The sequence below is a fragment of the Musa acuminata genome, chromosome BXJ2-3 (genome assembly GCF_036884655.1).
Source record: "Musa acuminata AAA Group cultivar baxijiao chromosome BXJ2-3, Cavendish_Baxijiao_AAA, whole genome shotgun sequence".
Taxonomy (NCBI): domain Eukaryota; kingdom Viridiplantae; phylum Streptophyta; class Magnoliopsida; order Zingiberales; family Musaceae; genus Musa; species Musa acuminata.
In genome coordinates, this window is record NC_088340.1 from 7,369,958 (window position 1) to 7,387,965 (window position 18,008).

General features: G+C 39.2%; 3 protein-coding genes and 1 non-coding gene across 4 annotated transcripts; 3 read left to right on the forward strand and 1 right to left on the reverse strand.

The window, feature by feature from the left end:
- Positions 1–215: 215 nt before the first annotated feature.
- Positions 216–3,763, reverse strand: LOC135607168 (receptor-like protein kinase FERONIA). The gene is made up of 2 exons (XM_065098765.1): positions 3,546–3,763; positions 216–3,395 (listed from the first exon to the last, which is right to left on the reverse strand). Exon 2 carries the CDS (start codon positions 3,178–3,180, stop codon positions 517–519), a length of 2,664 nt encoding a protein of 887 aa, XP_064954837.1. The 5' UTR covers positions 3,181–3,395; positions 3,546–3,763; the 3' UTR covers positions 216–516.
- A 3,484-nt stretch (positions 3,764–7,247) lies between these two features.
- LOC135606440 (eukaryotic translation initiation factor 2 subunit beta-like) lies at positions 7,248–12,877 on the forward strand. The gene is made up of 9 exons (XM_065097470.1): positions 7,248–7,292; positions 7,626–7,731; positions 7,839–7,894; positions 7,997–8,063; positions 8,206–8,303; positions 10,443–10,588; positions 11,349–11,491; positions 11,675–11,760; positions 12,581–12,877. The coding sequence occupies exons 1-9, from the start codon at positions 7,248–7,250 to the stop codon at positions 12,830–12,832; spliced, it is 999 nt and encodes a 332-aa protein (XP_064953542.1). The 3' UTR covers positions 12,833–12,877.
- On the forward strand, positions 11,855–11,940 carry LOC135608601 (small nucleolar RNA SNORD34). Its single transcript, XR_010485580.1, has one exon. It is a non-coding gene; the product is annotated as a small nucleolar RNA SNORD34 (small nucleolar RNA).
- Positions 12,878–13,932: 1,055 nt separating the features above from the next.
- LOC135606441 (mannan endo-1,4-beta-mannosidase 6-like) lies at positions 13,933–16,848 on the forward strand. Its single transcript, XM_065097472.1, has 6 exons — positions 13,933–14,087; positions 14,165–14,441; positions 15,353–15,547; positions 15,636–15,758; positions 15,849–16,060; positions 16,133–16,848. Exons 1-6 carry the CDS (start codon positions 13,942–13,944, stop codon positions 16,572–16,574), a joined length of 1,395 nt encoding a protein of 464 aa, XP_064953544.1. The 5' UTR covers positions 13,933–13,941; the 3' UTR covers positions 16,575–16,848.
- The last annotated feature ends 1,160 nt before the right edge of the window (positions 16,849–18,008 follow it).

Sequence of the window (18,008 nt, forward strand, 5' to 3'; positions counted from 1 at the left end):
AGAAGGAAAAAAATGATAATATAGTATCTATGTTTTATCATCTTGTCAACAGAATCTAACAATTCCACAGATCTCTGTTGCTAAAAGCCTAAAACCATCTATCTTGATGATGATACTGCAGCTATCTGCAACACAAATCTCATGACACCTATCTTCACCAGTTATAAAAGAAAACCAGAGTTTACAGCATCAAATCACAAGCAAGCCTCCCCGAGTAAGAGAAGAAAAAAAATGATAATATAGCATCTATGTTTTATCATCTTGTCAACACAATCTAACATTCCACAGATCTCTGTTGCTAAAAGCCTAAAACCATCTATCTTGATGATGATACTGACAACCGTGGCACTCATAACATTCTTTGAATCACAAGGGATCTCAGAGATGCTCTGATAAAGTTATAGGAAATTCTATGTTTAAATAGTATTACAGCACAAACTTCTTAAACGTTCCTAATTAAGAGATCTAGTAAAAAGAAGAGAAGGCTAGCTTCAGAAAAGCATCAAGGAAAACCTCTCATCGTCCCTTTGGGTTCATGATCTGCGAGAACACAGCACTTGGAGTAAGCCCCTCAGAGTCCTGACTGTTAATACTCCGTCCTCCAATGCTTGCTGTGGTGGTTGTGGTTGTAGTGGTGCTTGATTCGATCAAAGGATCATTAGCATCTTTCTTTCTGATGACAAGTGGTATTGCCTCGTCCGAGATCCCGTCAACGATGCTGCCACTCTCCTCTGCACTCTCTTGCAATTGGAGGGCAAACTCGAGGTTCCAAAGCACGTCACCCATGGAAGGCCGTTCGGTGCCAATGTCAGCCACACACTTCTCTGCAGTCTCTGCAAACTTCTTGAAGCACTGTGGAGCAATCTTACCTTTCAAGTAGGGATCAATGATCTGATCGAGCATGCCCTTCCTTTGGCAGTGCAGTGCCCACTCAGCCAAGCTTACTTGTTCCTTTGGAAGCGAGGGGTTAAGAGCTGGCCGAGCACAAAGGACCTCAAACAACACGACCCCAAATGAGTAGACATCAGATTTCTCAGTGAGCTGCTGCCTCCTGAAGTACTCTGGGTCAAGGTAACCAAAGCTGCCCTTCACTACTGTGCTGACATGGGTGTTGTCAACTGTTGGACCTGTCTTTGAAAGACCGAAATCTGAAACTTTTGCTACCCACTTCTCATCTAACAGTATATTTGTGGTCTTCACATCTCGATGTATGATGGTGTGCCTGGCACCAGTGTGCAGGTAATGCAGCCCGCGTGCAGCCCCAATGCAGATCTCGAGCCGTTGTTTCCATGGAAGAGGTGGCTTCCTTGTCTTGTAGAGGTGCTCTCGAAGAGTCCCATGGGCCATATAATCATAGACTAGGATCATCTCACAGTTCTCCTCGCAGTAACCAATCAAAGATACAAGGTGCCTGTGTCGGAGCTTGGAAAGCATCTCGATCTCAGTCTGGAATTCATGGACACCTTGCTCAGACATTGGATTGCCACGCTTGATGGCCACCATTGTGGTTCCACCATCTATCTCACCACGATAGACCTTCCCGAACCCACCAACTCCAAGAAGGAGAGACTCATCGAAGCCTTTTGTGGCTGCCTTGATCTCCGCAATGGAGAAGTGACGACAGAGGTTGGAAGGAAGGGAAGATGCATAGCTTCCAGTATTTGTCTTGGCCGATGTGGCTGAGTGCGAGTTGCCATAAAGGGAGAGAGGCAACCAGCCTGAAGGTCCATCACTGGTACCGGCATCCTTCCACTTCTTCTTTTGCCGTTTGCACATTCCAATAAGGCAAACACCAGTGAGCAAAATGGAAAATCCTCCAATCACCCCACCAACAACAGATGGAATTTTACTCTTGTGTTTCCCATTCTTGTGACTGAAAATTCTGCTAAGATCCACCTCTGGTTCGGGGCGAGGTCCTGGATTTAAACCAGCAAGACTACCATTACTGTTCTGCAACTTGAACACCTCGAGCCCATTTAAGATAGCATCATAATACTCCGGTTTTGACATGGTATCTGGATGGAGCTCAACCCACAAATCCATCTGCCCACTTCCAGTTGTAATCACCACATAGTCCTCATACACAGGGATGCCTATTCCGCCACTCCAAGCTATGACATCAGCCTGTAGCTGTGCAGTCTGGTTATTGATGTAGATATCAAAGACCCTCTGGTTCATCTTGGTTATTGGATACTGGATCTCACAGAAATGTAGGCGGACAAGGTAATAGAAGCCAGCATCCACTGGGAGAATCCATGTCAAGTTATAGTTCAGATTGACTTGCGAATCTGGCCCCATCGACCGTGCTGTTGAGTAGACATCCAGTGGTGCAATGTAGTTTGGCACCGTAGTCGGGTATGTGATGGAAACATTTGGGTCATTAGAGTATGTCACACCGAATGCAGCCCCGTAGATGTATGGAGAATCATCGCCCCAAGTGCGGAACAAGCTGGAGTCTTTGGTGGGGGGGATTGCTTGCCCACCGACATTAAGCCGGTAAACAGTCTCGATAGCTTGGTCCTGATCGACTGTGTACACAATTGGAGTACCACCATTGAGAAGCACAGGTCTTGCTGAACTGAAGAAGTCGGGGATTGATACAATCTCGATGCCATTAACAAAGGCATAAGAATTGGCACGGCCGGTTGAGGGGGTGAAGGTGAGGTTTAGGCCGCCGGTGGAGACATTGACAGAGAATTCACGGGTTAGGTAGGCAAAATTTAGAGCATCGGCGGTCTGGTAGGCGCTGAAGTTGTGAAGTAGGGTGTAAGGGCCAGCGGTGACGGAGAAGAAGGCATCTGAGGCGGCATGGTTGGAGTAATTAGAAGGATAGAAATGTAGGCGGATAAATTTCCGGCCGGCGCCGAGAGGAAAGGAATAGGTGTAAGGAGAGGTGAAGACTCGAGCGGTCAAGTAAGGGACTTGAGGGACCGACGAATCTTGCCGTGGAGCTGTGAAACCGCCGCCATTCAGAAAGGGTGCGTACTTGGATCCAGAATCGGCGGTCCAAGATCGTCCATTGGCGTCAGTGGCCTGCCCGGAGGCGCCGCAGTCGAGGAGGATATGGTCCCGCGGCACATAAGTGGAGTTGTCGGCCGCGACGGAGGCCGGAGCTACAGCCAGCAACAAGACAATGGAGGCACAGACGAGGACGGAAGGTGGGATGTAATGGTTCTTCATGGAGAAACGCTCGAAATCTCAGGCAAAATTAGATTTTTCTTCTGTTCCAAAGCAGGATCAACAGCGAAAAAGGATTCAGGGGATGAGAAGTCGCTGTAACAGATATCAAGACTGCATATTCTGCGAACTAGATTCTGGGTTCCAGGGAAGAAACCATAGATCCAGCCAAGATCGGACCGTTAAACAAGAAAGCGACTGGCTTCACTCTACTCTCCCTGAATCAGTGAGAAAAACTCGAACTTCCAGCAGATTAAACCCAAATATCCGCCAAAACATGTAAACTCCCACCCAGAAAATGCAAGATCAACCGATACCAGCAAGCACGCAACAAAATCCCTCGAAAGAAAGCACAAAGAGAGAAGTACCTCAAACGAAATGCAAGAGAGGGACGGGAGGAGAGGAGGAACAGGGTTGAAAACCGCAGAAGGTCTTTTGCTGTCCGCAATCACTACCTTCAACTACTTAAAAGACACGCATTTTTCGCTTCCACGTTCTTCTCTGCCACCCGTTCGCGTCCATCTCTTTGAAGCCAATGCCACCTCTTCGATTCTTGGATTCTGTGTCTCGGTTATCCTTTACGTTGCTGTTTCGCTTTCATCATCGGGTGGCTATGTGTGCAAGCCGTGAGTCGGTGACAGCACAAAAGGACGGTACAGTATGTTGTTCACATGACAACAACAGTACCGCCTGCACTATTAACTATGTATTTTATATCATTATTAAATAAATAATAATAAATACTTGAGACCATTCCTATGAATTTTATATCATTATTAAATTATGTAAAAATGTTTTTAACTAAATAAAAAAAAATAAAATTTTAGTTTAAAAAACACTTTCCAAGTGCCTACTATTTTCAGAATTTGATGACAACTGTCCTCTTTTACCTAATAACTATAATATTATATTTCCTTCTTTCTTTTTATATGTCCTATGGGGTGAAATGATGCAATTATAATATTAAAAAAATATTATAACATAATACAAAAATATTATCATATAAATTTTATAGAAACATATACTATGTACATAAGTATTTATTTTTTTTTTATTTATTATTATATTTATAATAATATTATTATTTATTATTCTGGTTGGAGTGGAGTTTAGCGATCGACAAAAATATTTCATATGTGAAGAATGTTGAATCTCTTATTTTGATGATGAAACTAATTGATAATATTTATATTTTAATCTATGTTTTGAGTGATGTAAGATGCTTCGATCAGGATGAGATAATTAAAGCATGAAGAATCATGTTGTGCTGGGGAAAAATATGTCAGAATATTGGACATTGGGCCGGAGGAACGGTCGACGTATCGACAGAAGGCTTGGAGTCGTGGATTCGGGTATCGGACCAAGAAGAGCGGATATTGCGCCAAGGATATTGGAGTTACGGGTCAACTGGCCGATTGGGCAATAGGCTGCAAGAGAGGACGATACGTCGAAGAATCGAACGAAAGTGTTGATGGACCAATGACATGCCGGACAACTTTATTAATGCTTAGTATTAATTGTCTAGATCGAAGTGTGTTTTTACATCCGCAAGATTAACTACGACAACAAGACATATAGCAAAATGAAATTTCGGAGCTTGTTAGAGAAGCTTGTCGGAACTCGCAAAGAAACTCGTCGTGAAGTCCAGGAGCTTGTCGGGAGTCCGTCGAAAGATCGTCAAAAGATCGTCGGAAGATCGCCGAAAGAATAGACTTACGGACTTGATTAGCTCATATTATGTCTTAGATTTCGTAGTTAGCACGTAATTAGGTTTGGATTTGGACCAACCCAATTAGGGGCTAGTAAAGCCCATATAAGGATTGTGTTGGGCCCAATGAGAGGCCCAAACAGTGCCCTAAGAAGTCTCACCGTCGTGACACAGTCTTCGAGACTATGTTAGGCGGTGGTACCGCCAGACCTGGGCGGTGGTATCACCAAGGGCAATGTCAGTGTCGGACTAACACTGGGCGGTGGTACCGCCCATGCTCGGGGAACCCAGGATGGAAAAGTTTTAGGCTTCAAGTTTGAATCAACTTAAATCCTATAAATACCCATCTCATCCCTGGTTAAAGAACAAAAGCACAGAGAGTTTAAAAGTGAAGAATTGCTACTACAATCTCTTAAGAAATCCCTCTAGCTTAAACGTAGATTTCTATTTAGAGAGGAGAGTGAGTGCTTGTAAGGGTTGTATCATAAACCCGTGAAAAGGAGAAGAGAGGTGTAAGAAGGAGTTTGATCTTCACCTATCAAAGGAAGACCTCTAGTGGACGTCGGTGATCTCGTCGGAGGAGGAAGCCGAAAGTGGATGTAGGTCACGTTGACCGAACCACTCTAAAATCTGGTTTACATTTCTTTGAGCAATATATCTTTGCTGCAAACCTCTTTAATTGTTTACTGCCTTCATGCTATCTTTACGAAAACACTTTCAAGTTAACCTCTCTCCTAAACGGTTTTACGTCGGAAACGATTTTAATCGAAACGAAGTTTTTGAAGACGTGATTTTACTACTGCACTAATTCACCCCCCCTCTTAGTGCCGACGCCGACTCTAGCAATTGGCATAATCATAATTATCAAAACCAAATCAATTTCAAAAATCAAATAATTTGATTTGAACATTGAATTAGAAATGTGAGAGTGAGCCAGATTTAAATGACCAATTTGCTTGGAACTAAAACCAACATATATTCAATTCGGATGGATCAACTTTGATGAACAAAAAAAGAAAGAGAAAAATACAAAAGGACATCATGACCTTGAAATTAACCCATAGATGCTAATATCTAAAAACTTTCTTATTTTAAATTTTATGTAATATATTTCTATTTTAAAAGAAATTCTTTAATTTTTCAGTAAGCATGGGGTTTTTATTTATTTTATTTTAGGAAGGCTATTTTAATTTTATTTTTCTAAACGTATCAAAAGCCTTTAGTTTGGTATATTACTAACCCAATAAGATTTTATAAATAATTTTAATTAAAATATTATTTTTTATATAAGCCAATAACTATAAATTAGGACATCATCACTTGTTGTTGATATTGTATGTCAAAAGCCTTTAGTGGTAAATAATTAATATGAGAAATATAAAAAAAATAGTTATGCATATTTATTAAGGTGAATTAAAAAAGTCCTCTTTTTTATTTTTTCCATTTAAAAAAATAACAATATCTTTTGTGTGATACCTAAAATACCCCAATAATTTATCCTTTTATCATTTTTCTTTTTTTCAATAGGATGATCCATAGGGTAAATCAGTCATTGTCACTACGTTATAATATAAAAAAATTACTATATTACAGTATTTTCCTAGTATTGCTAAAAACAAAAACACAGTGTTACAATATCTTTTATTAGGCTACCATAATTTTTTGATATTGTCGAAAACATTGTAACAAAATATAAAAAATTACTATAAACACAAAATCTTTATAAAAATTATACAAAAATATTATATTATAATATTTTTATAATAATACTGAAAATTATTTTAATGATGTAAAAGATATTGTAAGTAGAAAAAAGACAAAAATAGGTTTTATTGCATCAAAACTTTAATTCAGGTTTTGGTTTAAAGAATTGATTTCAAATTGAATGCCACGATTTCTCTAAAAATATAAATCATTTATGAGCAACGAACGTTCCGAACCGTTATAAACGAAGCAGAACCGGACCCGAACCAAGTGCGCGCTCAACCCCCACCCTTGGGCCCTATAAAGCCGCAGCATCGAGAATCCACAGTGCTCCCAGTTCGTAGATACCCATTGAGCTCGGTGAACGGATTTCATTTTGGCGTCGCGATCTCGGGGGAAAGAAGTCGAGGTGATTCGACCCCTTGTTCATGTGTTCGTTGTTCTTGATGGGGATCATGTCCCTGTGGTTTTACCCTAATTTGCCTTGGCCAAAATGAGCTTGGTTTTGGTTGATCTTGTTCCATATTTGGGTTTCCTTACTCTGTTCGTTTCGATCTGCCTTGAAGTTTATACTAAATGATATATGTGTCTGATTTGATTGGATTTGGTTTTGTTGATAAGTTTAACTTTGAGGGTTCTGACTTCTGAGACAGAAAACATGGCTCAAGAGAATCCAACTGAGATGAAAGAGGAGGTGCCTGAGGTAAGAGCTACTTGTTTGTTCCACCAGTTTCGTTAGTTAGGATTGGACACTTTGCGAACTTAATCAACTGGATGCTTTTGATCCTTATCAATTTCGTATAATCTACCAATGTCATGGTGTAATAGCCTTTTGGAGTCAACTATCTTTTACTTGGGATTTTACTACTATATTAGGAGAGTTTCATCAGGTTGATTCTCTGCGTCATAATTAACTATGAGTCTTGTTGTATACCTGATTCATATGGATTGTAAAAGGAAAGACTTGAATTATGGTGATGATTTGTTTCTTTGTTTAAATTTCAAGTTCAAAATATTTTTGGCCGAATTTTTGTAGCCGGCACCCTTTGATCCAACTAAGAAGAAGAAAAAGAAAAAGGTTGTAATTCAAGATCCTGCAGAGGAGGTAGAAAAACTAGCTGAGAAAACTGAAAGTTTAACAGGTATGGATTATTTTGAATATAGTGCTAGTCCTTTATTGGGCATGTTTGGTTTACGAAGGTCTTGTTGAAAATGGCTTCTACTGTCTCACATTGATATGTTGATGCAGTTGGTGATATAGGTGAACCTAGTTTTGTTGGCATGAAGAAGAAGAAGAAGAAACCGGTCAGCATAAATGCAGTAGCTGGTGTTCAGCATTTTTTTCAAGCTTTTGTGGATATTTTATTGCACATTCATATTCGTTTTTTTGTTGTATTTCTAATTTAGGTGGAAACTAACTTTTTAAATGACAACAATGGAGATTCTGGAGAAGATCCCAATGGTAGGACGTCCAGTATATAATTTACATGTTCTATGTTGGGTCCTTTGAGAAAAGATCAGGAGAGTTCAAAGCAACATCCTATATATCTAGCAATTCATAAGTTATCTCACCACTTATTGATAAACATGTTATTATCATTTTCATCGTCACTCAGGTGACCAGATTGGAGAGGATGACGAAGGAGAGGGCATTGTGTTAGGAGTTGTTCGATACCCATGGGCAGGAACAGATCGTGATTATAAGTATGAAGAGGTGTGCGAATTTGTTTTCTTGTAAATTATCTTGCTATTTTGTGGTTTGGTCAATGAATTTATTGGCTGTGATATTGTGCATTGTTTCTTTCGCTTTATGTTATCTTTATATTCTGTTTCATTCATTCTTTAATTCCTGCTGAACCTTAGCAATGAACTATTTGTGGTTTATGTTATAGTTCATTGAATGTCAACTAAATTGAAAGGGTGTTTCAGTTTTCTAAGCTGCAAGGTTGTGGACCAAAATTAAACTTATATAGACAGACATATTTGGAACTTCTGAGGAATGAATTACTGAGATTTAGCAGTTAGAGTATCTGGAGCATATCAAGTAATATTGTTTAGTTTTTGGGATAAGTTGGTTTTTGAATAAACAATATTGGCCTACAAGTTACATAAAATACAAAAGAGTGTAGGTGTTTGGAATGTGCATGGCAAAATTGTGCATGCCAGTGGATATTGGTGCTTAATCACTTTGGCATGCACCAATACAGATGCATGTATTGGCATGAAAGGTACCTAGGTGTACCTGGGGTATTTTTCACATGCAGACTGCTAATCGTACTGCTGATGCTCCTTTTTTGAAATTTTAAGGAGAGCACAAATTAACCTCATAAACTCTAAACAACTCTATATTGAGATAATAACTAAATTGAAGTTTTGTAACATGCTTGGATCATTTAATATATCATGTGGTACTTCTGGATTGGTGAAGTTATGAAAAATGATGTGAATTGTCCAGAGTTACTTCATGGGTAGATCTTAGAAGAGGTCCCATGTCTTTGTTTAGTGAAATCCTCATTAGCCTTTGGCATTTATTATGGAATACATCGAGCACATGGCATATTTCTACTAATAAAAGGTTCTGAATAGGGGATAAGATTTATAACATGACCCAGATTTAGCATGCATGCCTAAAATGTGAGGAAATCATGAGCAAGTACTGAATATCGAATTGCAATTGCTCTCCCTTGATCTATGAAACAACTAAATAAAAAAGACAAACGTTTCGTTTTTATTAAGTAATGATGAAGCCTTAGATGCCATCAAATAGAACAGTGATGCCTGTGAATATTCTTTCCTTGCTTGCATGAGTGATATTTATGACGGGCCTCTTGTTAACCAAAAACCAACAAACAAGCATACATGTGGCATGAGCCTTTTGTATTTATATCATTATATCTTAAGCGATGATTGCACATATAAGTCTTGTTTCTGGTGTTAGCCAGTACGTTTTCAAGCCAGTCAAGCTCACTGGTTCACAAAACAGTGGTATCAGCAAATCATTGTTAATATGCTGCTTGATACACCAGCACATTTTACCTTTACCCTGCACATTATTGGGCCCCCACCTCCCCCTCGCTTTTTAAAATTACTTGTGTTGCAATAATAGCTGGCAGGCTGACCATCTCGCATGGATTACCGTAAGTTGTCAGTGGCCAACAACAATAGCACCATTATACAAAATTTTGGGTACATAATTCACTCATATCTTACCTAACTCCTACAAGATCTCTTCTCTCTCTCTCTCTCTCTCTCTCCATCTCTATTCTGTTGGTGGATGAGTTTATGTTGGTACACATGAGTACTAACTATTGACCCATATGGCATGCAGCACAGAGTAACAACCAACGGACGTGCATCTAGGCCATGGAATGTGAAGCATTCTGGTTCTAGCCTTGCGTATTTAGGGTCTAATTATATGTGGTCAAAATAACTATGGCCTTGTAAAATCAAATCTCTCTGCAGCACCATAGGTTGCTTTTGCTAGCACTTTTACTGTACCAGTTGGTCCTGGGCGATATGACATCCAGAGTGGCCAAGCCATGCTGAGCTGGTCATATCATATAAGCCTCATAGTAGGACACCATTTCTGTGGTACTTAATCTTGTGTTAACATGTTCTTTGTGGGGGAAGATCACTTTTGTATAGCCATGTAGCTTTTGTTATTGATTTTATATCTCTGTTCTTATGCTAGCTGGTTCCTGGAGGATGTTGTGATTTCCTACAGTCAGTGTCTGCAATGCTTGTCTATACTAGTGTATTGCATGATTTTTCAACTCAATGAATGTTTTGCATGCAAAAGAATCATTATTTTCTTGGCCACCGGAAGGCTGATACCACATCATTGATCATGCAGCTGCTGGGTAGGGTTTTCAATATATTACATGAGAATAATCCAGATCTTGCTGGAGATAGGCGCAGGACTGTGATGAGGACTCCGAAAGTTCTCAGAGAAGGAACTAAGAAGACTGTTTTTGTGAATTTTATGGATCTCTGCAAAATGTATTATGCTAAACCCTTTTATGATGCTGATTTGATAAGTAATTTTTTATTAAAAATGTATTCTGTTTACCTAAATAATTTGGTTGTGCTTAATTTGTTACTCAAGATATTTGTGGTGAACAGTGGAAGATGATTTATTCCTCTTTTAATAATGAAACTAATCAACATCCATAGTTTGGTCAGACTGAACATATAATGACTTTTTTTCTTTGATTGCTGTATTGGTTATTAATGGCCTAGTATAGATCAGTTTATCTTATTTGATCATGGTATTTTACTTTATGCATGTTAAGGATGGTCACTTTAGTTACAATAGTTTGATCATTTATGTGGTCCCTAATTTAACCTCTGATCATGTAAGGATGGGATACCTAAAAAACCTTATTAAAAGTTATAAATAAAAATTTAAATACTCTTAGTTTAGATAAAAATATTATTATTTTTACTTAGTTCAATGGCGGCCACAAAAGATTCATGTAGCAGACCCTAGATAGTTGAGAGTTTACGACTTTGTTGTTCTTGTATCATGATATTCTACTTTATGAGTGTTAGGAATGATCACTTTCGTTACAATAGTTTGAGCAGTTATGCTGTCCCTATTTTTGCATCTGATAAATTTTATTTATGAGATTCACAGTTTTGAAATGAGAATGAGCCTGTAAATGCATTATAATGTCCACAACCATTGAATGATTTTGGTTGTAATTTTGAGAAAAAAATTGTTAAATGTGCTTATCTTTAAGAGGTTTTTTATCCACAGGATGCATAGGCAACCAGAGCATGTGATGAATTTCTTGCTTGCTGAAATGGGAACAAGTGGATCCCTTGATGGACAGCAGAGATTGGTGGTTAAAGGAAGATTTACTCCAGATAATTTTGCGGGTATCATAAGAAGATATGTCAGTGAGTATATTAGAATAGTTAAAGGGAGATTGGCTCCATGCAGTTTAGTTCACATTTGCCTATTGGTTCTGAAAGTAGAATATTACTTGATCGCTCAGAATATATATCCTTAAGAATTCTCACAACAAGCTAGTATATTATTATGTTTTTTATAGATCACCTCATTTCCGCCTTTTCTTGCAGATGAATATGTTACATGTAATGGTTGCAAAAGTCCAGACACAATCCTTTCCAAGGAAAATCGGTTGTTCTTTCTTCGATGTGAAAAGGTGAATGCATATAGCCCATCTTTTGTTCTTCAAATAAATTGCATACATATTTACTGTAGAGATGGATGCTTACATGGGCTGCTTTTGTGTTTGGCAAGGCCTATGATGATCAGCCAATATAATGCCTACATTGTTTGATTATTTTGTGTGATAAGAATCTTTTGTTGTTCTGAGGCCTTAATCATTACACATTATTAGATGATCGTGTTGGTTTTCTGTTGTTGCAAGCAGTGTCAGGCTTTGTCATACTTGTTTTCTGATAACATTGTCATCCCTAATATGACTCTATGTTGTATTAGAGCTATCGTGGTAAAAATTGTCACAGCCACTGCTTCATACGAAGAAAAAAAATTAAAAAAAGTTTTTGGATTTCTGTTCTTCTATCATTTATCCTTAAATATTTGTGTTTTCTGCTAATTGAAGCCCCATAATGATGCAATCTTGGTTACCTAAGTTATCACAACTATATGCCTGCCTTTAATGAGTTGCATAAGTTTTGCCCACATATTTTTATTTTTTTTCTTTTTTTGTTGTTATCATAATAATCTGTGAACCTCTGAGGCATTTAGCACAGACTTGCAGTGGTTTTTCTCCTTATGATTTTATGGATGTTAACCAAAAGGTTGTCTGGTGGGCACATCACACTGTTTAGTTTCTATTTTTTTGTCGAGTCAGTGGCAGATGTTGGTGTTTTCATTGATAATCATTCTTCTGCAAATTGTGACAGGATGATAATTTTTGCCATTGATCTATGTCTCGTTTGCCTTGTAATATTCACTGAGTTTTCTTGTTCGGTTTGTCTGGTTTATCGTATTTGCAGTGTGGTTCTTCATGTTCGGTCGCTCCTATCAAAGCTGGTTTCGTCGCACGCGTTGGCCGCCGTAAAGCTGGCTCATATTCTGGATATTCTCCTCTTCGTAACTGCTACTCTTCAACCATGTACAGGAAGAATGTGTTTTGTTGTTCATTAGCTTGCAGTTTTACCCGTCTCATTTGTTTTCTGCACTTAATTAGCTTCAATGTTTTATTTGCCTGTGCCGGCTATATTACTGATGCTTATGGTGGAAAGTAAAATCATGTTCAGGTTGTAGACAATTCATTATCATGGGAGTCTGTTGTTTAGGAATGATGTTTCCTCCAAATAATCAAATATATGTTTGACCTCCAAATCATTTCTCCAGTTTATTTTCTGACCTGCATATGTATTTATTGCTCATTCTTGTAGCCAAATTTTGTCTCTGGTTGATGGATGGATGGTTTGCATAGATCACTATAACCAGTTGATTAAGATTTATTCTTTTATTAATTGAAGCTTGCAAGAAGGTTCAGAGTGAGTCTTGTAATGATTTCAGAGATATAACTCATTTTTTTGCGAATATGGTTATTATCTTGCAATCGAAATCTACAGCTGAGAATAATGTTTCATAAGTTATTTGATACGTTTGTTCTTTTCCATTACAAACAAACAAAGGTGATTACTTTGTGTTGGCATGCATGGTAAGCTTCCTTCAATCAAGAACTGAGGCCCCTACGTTAAGGCTGATTGTAACTTTGTTTTGGCAACGTGGCTTGACGTGAAGGCATCAACATCCATGGGCCCTGCTCTCGAACTAACCCACGATCCTAGTGGATGCTATCCGAAGTCTATTTGAAGCATCGTCCCCTGATGGGAGCCAATATATCGCAAGTCTACAAGTAGATTGAACCTTTTAAGTCTTAATCACAATTAATATTTGTAATATCCAAAGATCATATTAGAAGCAATAACCTAATGCGTGAGACTCCATGGATATTTAAATCACTGATATTTTATAGTTTGAAGTGATTTAAATCACATAATATGTGAATGATACTAATTTTCTAAGGGATAATGTGATATTATACTAAAATTTCTAGAGACGAACATGATATCAAAGACCAAAACTTGGAAGGCACCTGACTCCAACTCTTACCTTCTTGTAAGCTACATCTTCCCCGTGCATAACCGTGACCTGAGCTTTCCTTTTACTTGAACCTTCTTATATGTTGGCTAGCTTTGTCCCCACTTGACAAGATACGAGTGCGCGAGGTTACAAGCATTTGCTTCCTTCGAAGCTAAGATGAGAAGCATCTCTCTCCTTGGCATATATAAGAACACTGACTCCAAAGAAGAGAGCTTGTGGGATGAACGAATAGAATACCATGGCCATGAACAAGGAGAAGAACACCATCACAACTTCTCTCTCCCTGCTCCGCCAATGCTTCCTTCTGCTCACAATCTTCTTGGCGGTCAATGGGAGAACCAACGCAGCGTTACCTGGTCAGACCGAACAAGACCATAACGGAAGGTAGATAGTCTCTTGTTTCCTTGTTCAACCAGAATTCTCAGCGTTAATGCTTCTGCTTTCGTTTGAGAATGCTTAAGGGTACATGACTTGGATGGAGTGGGGGATGAGTGGGGCGTGGTGGAGAGGAAAGGGAACCAATTTGTGGTCGGAGGCCAACCTTTCTACTTCAATGGCTTCAACACCTACTGGTTGTTGATGCTCGCCGTCGACAAGTCGACGAGAGGGAAGGTGAGTGACGTGTTCCGGCAGGCTTCATCGATTGGTCTCACGGTCTGCAGGACCTGGGCATTCAACGATGGAGGATGGAGAGCCCTGCAAAAGTCTCCTTCGGTTTACGATGAGGATGTCTTCAAGGTAATCTTGGCGTCTATCACCCGTAAGCATAAAGTCTATACTTATGCTATATCTAAAATGTAAAAATAATTTAAATGTCATGATTGAAATAAAAAATATATAGATCTAATTACGATGCGTACCTTTTGATATCATCTCTTCAGAGATCTCGGTTGATCTGCTAAGCATCGTCTTTAATCCAAGATTGTTGCACGCAGCCAGCCATCAGCCACCGATCCAAAATTGCAAGCACCGTCACCGTCTGCAAGGAGTGCAAGGAGGAGTAGATCCTTTCTCCTATCTTCCTATCCTTTCATAGGCGAGAGCAGAGGGTCTACGATGAGATCTCAGGAGATTTCCTTCCGAGGAATCGTTCCGTAGATTTAATGTATTGGCTAAAATATCTAAACGGAACCCAATTAGTTATTCTATTATATATTTTATTTAATTATAAAATACCCACATATTCTAACACCACCTGCATACTAAGAACTCAATGGCAACTAAGAATGTGAAGACTTCTCAGTGAGATAATGCTATTTGACACCATATCATATGATGTGGATTCCAATTATCACAAGTCCAACCTACCATCTGCCTAAATTATTTACATATGCTGTAGTTTTATCTGTATTGTAATAATAAAAAAAAAGAAAATCTATTTTGACGAAAAAAATAAAATGATAAATAAAAAAATATTAAGTACCATAAAAAAAAGGGGCAATAAATTGCAAATATAATTTTCATCATGTTTTATATTCATGGTATGTAAATTGCCTAAGCTGGAAACCAAGACAGCATCATGTTCATCAGAATCATTTGCATGATGAATTTTTTCCCTCTCCTTTTCTGCAAATTTATTAGGGGATTTCTAATTTGTATATGTGATCACTGGCCATTAATGATCCTTTGTGAAAACAATTTTCTTGTAGGCATTCGATTTTGTGCTGAGTGAAGCCAAGAAATATAAGATCAGGCTTGTGCTTCCCTTAGTCAACAACTGGGAATCGTACGGAGGAAAAGCTCAATACGTGAGATGGGGAAACGCCTCTGGGTTGAATCTGACTTCAGATGATGACTTCTTCTCCGACCCAACGGTCAAAGGCTACTACAAAGCTCATGTCAAGGTCGGCACCTTCCTTTCCTCCTCGTCTCCCATGCACCGTTCCTGATGGTGCAGTGCAGATGACCAAGCACTGTCCCCCCCTGATGCAGGTGCTTCTCAACAGAGCGAACACCTTCACCAACATCACGTACAAAGACGACCCGACCATCTTCGCATGGGAGTTGATGAACGAGCCTCGATGCCCCTCCGACCCATCTGGAGATAAGCTGCAGGTGAAGCGCTGCTCTTCTTCTTGCTGCCATGCACGTAACCACTGCTTGCATGGGGCTTACTTATATCCAGCTCTCCTCGTGCACCTGTAGGAGTGGATTCAAGAGATGGCGTTTCACGTGAAGTCGATCGATTCGGTGCACCTATTGGGAACAGGAACAGAAGGCTTCTACGGTCCCCCCTCTCATGAGAGATTGCAGCTTAACCCTAACGCTGTTGCAGGCCAAGTAGGAACTGACTTCATCAGGAACCACAAGGCTCTGGGCATCGACTACGCCTCGGCCCATCTCTACCCGGATGCCTGGTGAGCCTCCCTCGCTGTGGATTTCGATCGCTGCAAGTGAATCGATTAATCCGGTTGGTGGCCTCATTGAAGGTTGCCGAAATCGGGGTCGAACGACTACTCCCAGTTCGCGACGACTTGGATCCAAGGCCACACCGACGACGCGGACGCCGCGCTTCGGATGCCGGTGGTGTTCGGGGAGTTCGGCGTGTCGTCGTCGAAGGCCGGCAGGTCGAACTCGACGCAGAGGAACACGTTCATCACCGCCGTGTACGCGGCGATGCTGAACTCGACGAAGAGGGGAGGGAGCGGCGGCGGGTGCCTGCTGTGGCAGGTGTTCCCGGAGGGGACGGAGTACATGGACGACGGCTACGCCGTAGTGCTGACCAAGGCGCCCAACACATCCAACATCCTCGCGCTGCAGTCCAAGAGAATGCAGATCTTTAACTCCAGGTGTTCTTGGAGGTGCCACTGGAGCTGCAAGAAGAAGAACCGTACAGATCATGACGCTCGCCTTCCCCGTGACGAACTCTGATGAGACCTCACATCTCGTATTGGCTCTACTGGAAGGAAGCATAGCGTGTGACATATGATGGGGTTGACAAGGAAAAATCAAGTAAAATAATACTAATTATGATTGCCATCAATTTAAAATATTTAAATTTTGATCAAAAGACCCTCAATAATTATAATTAGTAAAATATTACTAATTATAATTTTTTTTGATCAAAATACCCTCAATAAAATTATAAGGAGATAATAATTCTATTTTTGATCAAAATACCCTCAATATGACAATGACTATTTATTATTGGCATAACTAATATATAACTATTCACAATATATCGATCGATATTTACTAATTCAAACATGAATTGATACATATATCATAATTTGCTTATGCGAAAATATTGTTATTTATTATCAACCTTCTCGTTGTTCGTCAATCTTTTTTTAGTATAACTTTCTTCTTTTACTTTGTCTTTCTTTATTGCCTTTTTCTATTCTTTCTTGTTTTGTTCTTTCTCCTCCTTTTATCTTTTATTTTTTTATTTTCTATTTAAAATATATCGAAATCGTATCGAACCAACTATAGAACCGACATGGATTCGATACTATGAAGTCGCATTCCTTCGTTTGTGGAATGCTTTTATGTAAACCAAATGGTGGTAAAATCTGGTGTCACTTTCTTTTTCTGTTCACAGCGAGATGATGCAGCAGTGATGTTTGTCAGCTGTTCCTCATGTAAGACGAGAGCGAGTGGACTCTCCATTCATGTTCTTCTCCTCCTCGCATGCCACAAAAGTCCACCATGAACTGTTTGTCAAACGCAGGATGACCGAACCAGCCAAAAGCTACCTCAGCAGCATCGTCTGAGCCGATGCTTGGTTTGGTTGGGGAGGTGTTTTCGAGATGTATCAGTCTGTCACAAAAGAGATCCATCACTGAATGGGTGTTCGATCAATCGGGGAGTTGGTCAAACTGTTCTATCAATCCTGGATTCACGGATGAAGTCTATCCATCCATCCATTGCCTCTTCCAAGTCACTACTAGCTTTGCCTACAAGACTGTAATTACTGTCTTGTCCTTGCTTTATCACTGCAGTTTATCTTTGATGATGTATGTATGGCTTTATGCTTTTTGAGTAAAATATTTTCCTTTTAGGTTTTTCAAAATTGCTAAAACACCACTCACTACAATATTTTTGTTTTAAAAATACTATGATATAAAAAATATTATATAGTATTTTTAAAATAAAATACTATGTACGATTTTTTAAAAAATATTATATAATATTTTTAAAAGATTATATAGTATTTTATGGATAAAAATCAACTCACAAAACATTGCAAATAGTTGATGGAAAAAAATTTTGGAATTGAGCGAAAAAAATGATAGTTTTTTTAAGAGATATTTTTGAAATATTAGAAATAAGAGGTGATGGTTTAAAAATAAAAAAAAGGGATAT

Bases quoted from the DNA above. Each gene is read 5' to 3' on its own strand.
- LOC135607168 (XM_065098765.1), bottom strand. From the start codon at position 3,180: ATGAAGAACCATTACATCCCACCTTCCGTCCTCGTCTGTGCCTCCATT.
- LOC135606441 (XM_065097472.1), top strand. From the start codon at position 13,942: ATGGCCATGAACAAGGAGAAGAACACCATCACAACTTCTCTCTCCCTG. The intron at 14,442-15,352 runs GTAATCTTGGCG...ATTTTCTTGTAG, and splicing joins ACGATGAGGATGTCTTCAAG to GCATTCGATTTTGTGCTGAG. The intron at 15,548-15,635 runs GTCGGCACCTTC...CCCCTGATGCAG, and splicing joins ACTACAAAGCTCATGTCAAG to GTGCTTCTCAACAGAGCGAA.
- LOC135606440 (XM_065097470.1), top strand. From the start codon at position 7,248: ATGGCTCAAGAGAATCCAACTGAGATGAAAGAGGAGGTGCCTGAG. The intron at 7,895-7,996 runs GTCAGCATAAAT...TTTCTAATTTAG, and splicing joins AGAAGAAGAAGAAGAAACCG to GTGGAAACTAACTTTTTAAA. The intron at 10,589-11,348 runs GTATTATGCTAA...TTTTATCCACAG, and splicing joins TTTATGGATCTCTGCAAAAT to GATGCATAGGCAACCAGAGC.